Here is a 6,757-nt window from a genome sequence, read left to right on the forward strand (position 1 = left end):
CACACACACACACACACACACACACACACACACACACACACACACACACACACACACACACCTTGGTGTTGAAGAATGCCCACCAGTATATCTGCAAAAAGAAAGAAATCCTGCTGCTGTGTAAAACAGCTGACAGTTGTCTTTGTCATGACACTAAATTATATTTCTCCTGTAACATCTTTATCAGGTCATTAAGCTCAATATGCCCCATTTCCACTAGCACCTCTACAGCACAGTTTGGGTGGTTTTCCTCTACACTTCAGTAACAGCTCTAGTGGGTGGGTTCATAGTTAAGTTAGACGCCACACGCCTTAGCAGCAAGTAGCAGATCAGGAAAAGACCACAAGGAGCGAGGCAACACACTCTGGAGATGTACAGGAGAGCATGGGAAGTCATGAAGCAGTACGAAAATGAAGACAGGACACGATCTACACAACATCTCAGGGTAAGCTAATGCTAGTCTGCTAATGGCATTTAGGAACAAAACCKAGCGTAAAAAGTATGTAATGTTCAGTGTTTCCCTAGGGAAATGGTCTTGGGGGTGGCGCTACTTGTTTTATGAAAACATAAATTTACGTGACTCACCTTCAATTATGGTAATAAATTTACACATACTGCCTAACTACATCCTAAAGTTAAGGACTCCTCATGATAATTATTAATAATAATTTATCGTAGCAAATTATTATTATTTTTTTGTCTGTCTATCGTAACAAATTATTATTGATAATAAATGATCAGAACTGTGTGCAGCAGATGATCTGAGTCCAGAGTTCTCAGTTTGAAACCTTCTGGAGCTCTTCTATGTGACTCTAGGTGTGACAGAGTGTGGATGGTTGATTGTCTCTTTTGTGTCCCTGATGGAGACAGGAGACAGGAGAGAGGAGAGGAGAGGAACAGCTCAGCTCGATGTTTGAGTCTGCTGATCAGCGCTATTTATTGAACATGACTCGCGGGAACCTGGTCACACGCGGGGTCTGTGTTGGTGATTCTAAATTATTGATAAGGTAGTAAGCATGCATGCTGTGCAGGTGAAGACCTGTCGTATTTTATTTTAAAGAAAGAAAAAGTACCTTGCAAAGTTGTCGCATCGGTGCTACGTGATTAAAAGCAGAGTTTTCATCGTGCGTGCGCACACACACGTCTCCCTATCTTTGTGAGGACCAGAGACAGCGCTCAGCCTAGCTCTGCGCCGTCTTTTTTCCCCCAAGTTTGGTGAGGGTCGCAAAAAAATTGCTCTGGGCTTGATTTGGACTTATTTAAATAAAAATGACTATATGCAGTGAAATTCTTAGAGGGGTGGGCCGTCTCGTTGGCGGGGGGCCCGCCCCGCCTGTATAATGGTAGGGGAAACACAGATGTTGATTAAATAAGGTTTAGTAATATATAAGTTGTGTGTGTTTCAGATGAATTTCTTGCAAAATAAATGCTGCAACCCTACGGTCAGGATGTGGGATTACTGTTCCTGGTTTTACTGACGTGCAGTGGTTGCAGAACTTCAAGATGTTGGATAATAAAGATGTTTTAAAAATGTCTTGACCTTTGTTATTTATAATGAAAATGACAAGGTGTACATTAAAATTGCAAAAATAAATGCCACAGAGCTGTCATCACAGAAACGTAGCTTCAAGCAGCTGCAGATCTGAAAACATTCAGTAAACTTTGGTCTTAAATCAAAGTTTTTTTGCTGAATTCATAACAACTAGTATACAGTTGTGGTCAAAAGTTTACATACACTTGTAAAAAACATAATGTTATGGCTGTCTTGAGTTTTCAATAAGTTCTACAACTCTTATTTTTCTGRGATAGAGTGATCGGAACACATACATGTTTGTCACAAAAAACAGTCATAAAATTTGGTTCTTTCATAAATTTATTATGGGTCTGCTGAAAATGTCACCAAATCTGCTGGGTCAAAAATTTACATACAGCAACAAAATTTGTCAATTTTGGTGATGTAGCGAGTTGTGTCAATCAAATTAGCTTCATGTCATGGCCTCTTCACTTCTTGTAAGTGATTCTGATTGACTACAGCTGTTGACTTCTCATGAGCCCATTTAAATAGGGCTCATTTGACCCAGTGATTAGAGTCAGCTACAAAAGCTACAATGGGAAAGTCAAAGGAACTCAGTGTGGATCTGAAAAAGCAAATTATTGACTTGAACAAGTCAGGGAAGTCACTTGGAGCCATTTCAAAGCAGCTACAGGTCCCAAGAGCAACTGTGCAGACAATTATACGCAAGTATAAAGTGCATGGAACAGTTGTGTCACTGCCACGATCAGGAAGAAAACGCAAGCTATCACATGCTGCCGAGAGGAGATTGGTCAGGATGGTCAAGAGTCAACCAAGAATCACCAAGAAGCAGGTCTGCAAGGATTTGGAAGCTGATGGAACACAGGTGTCAGTCTCCACAGTCAAGCGTGTTTTACATCGCCATGGACTGAGAGGCTGCCGTGCAAGAAAGAAGCCCTTGCTCCAGAAAAGGCACCTTAAGACTCGGCTGAAGTTTGCTGCTGATCACATGGACAAAGATAAAACCTTCTGGAGGAAAGTTCTCTGGTCAGACGAAACAAAAATTGAGCTGTTTGGCCACAACACCCAGCAATATGTTTGGAGGAGAAAAGGTGAGGCCTTTAATCCCAGGAACACCATGCCTACTGTCAAGCATGGTGGTGGTAGTATTACGCTCTGGGGATGTTTTGCTGCCAGTGGAACTGGTTCTTTGCAGAAAGTAAATGGGATAATGAAGAAGGAGGATTACCTCCAAATTCTGCAGGAAAACTTAAAACCATCAGCCCGAAGGTTGGGTCTTGGGCGCAGTTGGGTGTTCCAACAAGACAATGACCCAAAACACACATCAAAAGTGGTAAAGGAATGGCTAAACCAGGCTAGAATTAAGGTTTTAGAATGGCCTTCCCAAAGTCCTGACTTTAACCCCATTGAGAACATGTGGACAGTGCTAAAGAAACAGGTTCATGCAAGAAAACCATCACATTTAGCTGAACTGCACCAATTCTGTCAAGAAGAGTGGTCAAACAATCGACCTGAAGCTTGCCAGGAGCTTGTGGATGGCTACCAAAAGCACCTAGTTGCCGTGAAAATGGCCAAGGGACATGTAACCAAATACTAATGTTGCTGTATGTATATTTTTGACCCAGCAGATTTGGTGACATTTTCAGCAGACCCATAATAAATTTATGAAAGAACCAAATTTTATGACTGTTTTTTTGTGACAAACATGTATGTGTTCCGATCACTCTATCACAGAAAAATAAGAGTTGTAGAACTTATTGAAAACTCAAGACAGCCATAACATTATGTTTTTTTTACAAGTGTATGTAAACTTTTGACCACAACTGTATGTTTATTCCCCCATGAATCTTTACAAGCTGTAATATAATTTCAGTGGCATGACTTTGGTAAGTAGAATTATCAACTATTAAGCAATTGTTTATTGGACATAACAAGCGACTCCACCCTCTAAACAATCAGTGACCGACAATTTTCTGACATCAAGCTTTCAGGCCAGCATGGTGCACTTAAACCCACAGCAAAGAGGGGCCGGTTCCACAAATTCAGGATAATGGAAATGCATTGGAACCATGCAGAGTCGAGCCAAACCGTGCAGTAGAGGCACTAGCGGAAACTGGGCATATGACAACACAAATGGCATTGACCACAGTCATTTAAAAATCTATTTGGATATTTGAATATARTGTAAATGTCACAGAAACATCAGCTGACCTGCTGCTGTCAGGTGTGGCTGTGTGTGTTTCTGTAGCCAGGAGCCAGGTGTAAATGCTATATAGCCGGGGCTGGCTTGTGATTGGACCATCCAAAATAGAAATATACTGAAAAGTGCAAACAGAGTCAAACTGTGAACTGAAGCAAGCTCACCTCTTCCCACAGGTGACTCAGATTCTTCAGGATCGATTTCTTTGCCATGGTTTTGGCTCCACCCACCACCTCAGCTACAAGAAGGCTCTGAACCTCCACCTGAAAGGAAGGACAGAAGATCACACGATGACCCAGTCTTTCAAAATAAAAATAATAATAAAAATACAAATCTCCAGGTTTTATCAGACAATTCAGCTTGAACTCAGACTCCAACAATAACACTTTTACAAGTTTTTACAGACTTCAGAATGACAAAGTTTTATTTGAATTTTAAAAACACAAAATGCTCTTTCACTGACCATTTTTTTCCATATGGGTCCTTCTCTTTTCTCTGGGGCAGAAAACACTTTGTGGACTAAAAGGCAGGTCCAAGACAAGCCGATAAAAGCAGCAGAGCTGGTGCTTTTACTGGAAATAAAACACAAAATGAAAACACAAACACCACTGATTTCTTGACATTTAGGCAAATTTCAACCTGATAATTTGCTAACATTTTTCTAAACTTTTAACTGCTTTTATTGGGCTGGTTTTTATTCAAACATGGGTGTAAAAGAATCTTAAAGGTGCTTAAATTATAACTACAGACACTACATACAGAAGTTTTGTTAAACCCTGTCAAACGTAGTAAAAATATAAAAATCTAATCCTTTTATGATTTTCTCTGTAAATACAAAAATGAAGGAATCGGCCCTGCTGTAGGGTACAAGCAGCAACATTAAGGTCAGATGTGTACCTGGGCTCCCCACTTTTGCTGATGACTCCACTGTTCAGCAGGCAGTGCAGGAGGCTGCTCACCAGGATATCAGGCTGAGTCTCAGCCAGCTGGCCAATAACAGACAGCAGCTCTCTGCGTGACGCAGCATCCCTGATTGAAAACAACCATYTTAGACCAACAGACACAGATACTGAAAACAAGCTGTCTTTGTTTGGCTTGTAAACATACCTGTATCTGTGTGGAGTGAGACAGAAGAGCTTACACAGACCTTTGACAGCAGGCTCTGGTAGTTCTATGAGCAAACAATCTGTTATCATTGACCATTAAAACACATAATAATAATAATAATAATAATAATAATAATAATAATAATAATAATAATAATAATAATAATAATAATAATAATAATAAAAACAGAAGATTCCTTACCTTTACCCTTCAAACATTGTTTCAACTCGCCGTATATTTCCTTGCGCTCCTTAATGCTGGCTGTAGTCACTTTTACAGCAAATTTCTTCAGCGTGTCTGAAACCTAAAAAAAAAAAGTAACATCCAGACTTAAAACGAAAACAGTGAGTAATAGTGAACAGCAGTGGAAATTTAAGTCAGGGAGTAAATCTACTGAGATTGATGGTGTCTGACAGGCAAAGAGCTTCATCAAATTCAAAGGTCTCTGAGTTGAACTTTGAGGAATGACTTCAAACACAGGAAAAGAACCGTCTCCTCAGCTCCACTGACAGGTTTAACAAAAACAATAAGTACATACACTTTATTAAATACTTTCTCCTCTGTGAAAATACATCAAACAGGAAATGGTGTGTGTTACTGCCATAAAACTACTTACAGAATAATTAAAAAAATTACCTGATAATGAGATATGAAACTGTCTTTTTGCCACTATAACTGGTTTTAATAAAGATCCAAATTTAATTTAAAGAGAATTAACTAGACTCTGTTAACAAAAGCATACTCCAAAGGCACTGCCTTTCTGAACGAGTCATGTTCTGCATTTTGTTTCCCATCTCTGTGAGAAGCTTCTATCATATCAGAGAGGAAATCTCAGTAAACATTTTTTGGGGGCTTGCCCGTGACCGTGCTACATTTACACCAAACGTGTTGTGCGCCTCCAAAAATCTCAAAACGCACGCCTCCCGAAGCTGGTGTCTAATGAGGACAGACGCATTCGATGTGAACGTAGACACGCTTCTTTAGACGTGCAAGAGGAGGAGCCTTTTTAACCAAAGTTTCCATAACTTACCAAACATGCTGACTTCCTCACTAATCGTCCTCCAAAGTCCTTTTTATTTCTATTACGATAACGGACACTGGAATGATCATAAATGATCATCAGATTTTCCTCCATTGTTTGTGTGATCCGATTTCCCGGGCTTCCGGTATTTCCAGCTCGTCAGCAGTACGTCACTGAGCAGAGTCTCTCTGATTGGTTGATGCGACACGTCGAGTAGCAAAAGTTCAGATTTTCCAAGTCGAAGCTTTGGACGTGCTGCACCCATGGAAAATACCCATGATGTGTGCACTGCTTCGAACCGCGCTGCTCAAAATGCGTCAGACGCGCTGCTCAGCTTCTAGACTCCCCTAGATGCACGTCCACCATTGACTTTGCCTGTAAGCCAGATGCTCCTGATTCTCAAAACGTGTTTGGTGTAAATGTAGCATTAGAGCCCTCAGGTGGCACTGAAACAATCATTTGACTGTGATTAGAACAATTTTATGGGTTTGGAAACTTGATTTTTTTATTTTTATTTTAGCACAGTATGCTGCTCTATCCAGAAACGCCATTTAAAATTGTTTTATACAAGAAGGATGATGAATCAACTCTGCATAAAGACACTGTTGAATAATATAAAGACCAGTTTATCTCAGATGAAAAGGCAGACAGTGAACACAGGAGCTTGATGTTCTGATCACATCATCATTCAAAAGTTAGGGTGCCTTCTCCGGGTCAGGGGAGTCGCCCTGTCTCAAGTGGAGGAGTTTAAGTATCTGGGGATCTTGTTCACGAATGGGGGAAGAACGGAGCGGGAGATCGACAGGCGGATTGGCGCAGCGTTCCGTCGTGGTGAAGAGAGAGCTGAGTCAGAAAGCGAAGCTCTCGATTTACCGGTCGATCTACGTTCCTACCC

The 6,757-nt window shown here is 40.7% G+C and overlaps 1 protein-coding gene across 1 annotated transcript in view; it reads right to left on the bottom strand.

Annotated features, from left to right (window-relative positions):
* gcn1 (GCN1 activator of EIF2AK4) overlaps window positions 1-6,757 on the bottom strand; it is a 50,905-nt gene that overhangs the window by 40,644 nt on the left and 3,504 nt on the right. The window contains exons 2-6 of the mRNA XM_014014963.1: window positions 5,043-5,145; window positions 4,842-4,905; window positions 4,632-4,763; window positions 4,198-4,306; window positions 3,899-3,997 (exon numbers count right to left, since the gene is read on the bottom strand). Of these exons, the coding sequence (XP_013870417.1) occupies window positions 3,899-3,997; window positions 4,198-4,306; window positions 4,632-4,763; window positions 4,842-4,905; window positions 5,043-5,145 (507 nt within the window). The remainder of the gene's footprint in view (window positions 1-3,898; window positions 3,998-4,197; window positions 4,307-4,631; window positions 4,764-4,841; window positions 4,906-5,042; window positions 5,146-6,757) is intronic.

Source organism: Austrofundulus limnaeus, unplaced genomic scaffold (genome assembly GCF_001266775.1).
Source record: "Austrofundulus limnaeus strain Quisiro unplaced genomic scaffold, Austrofundulus_limnaeus-1.0 Scaffold120, whole genome shotgun sequence".
NCBI lineage: Eukaryota > Metazoa > Chordata > Actinopteri > Cyprinodontiformes > Rivulidae > Austrofundulus > Austrofundulus limnaeus.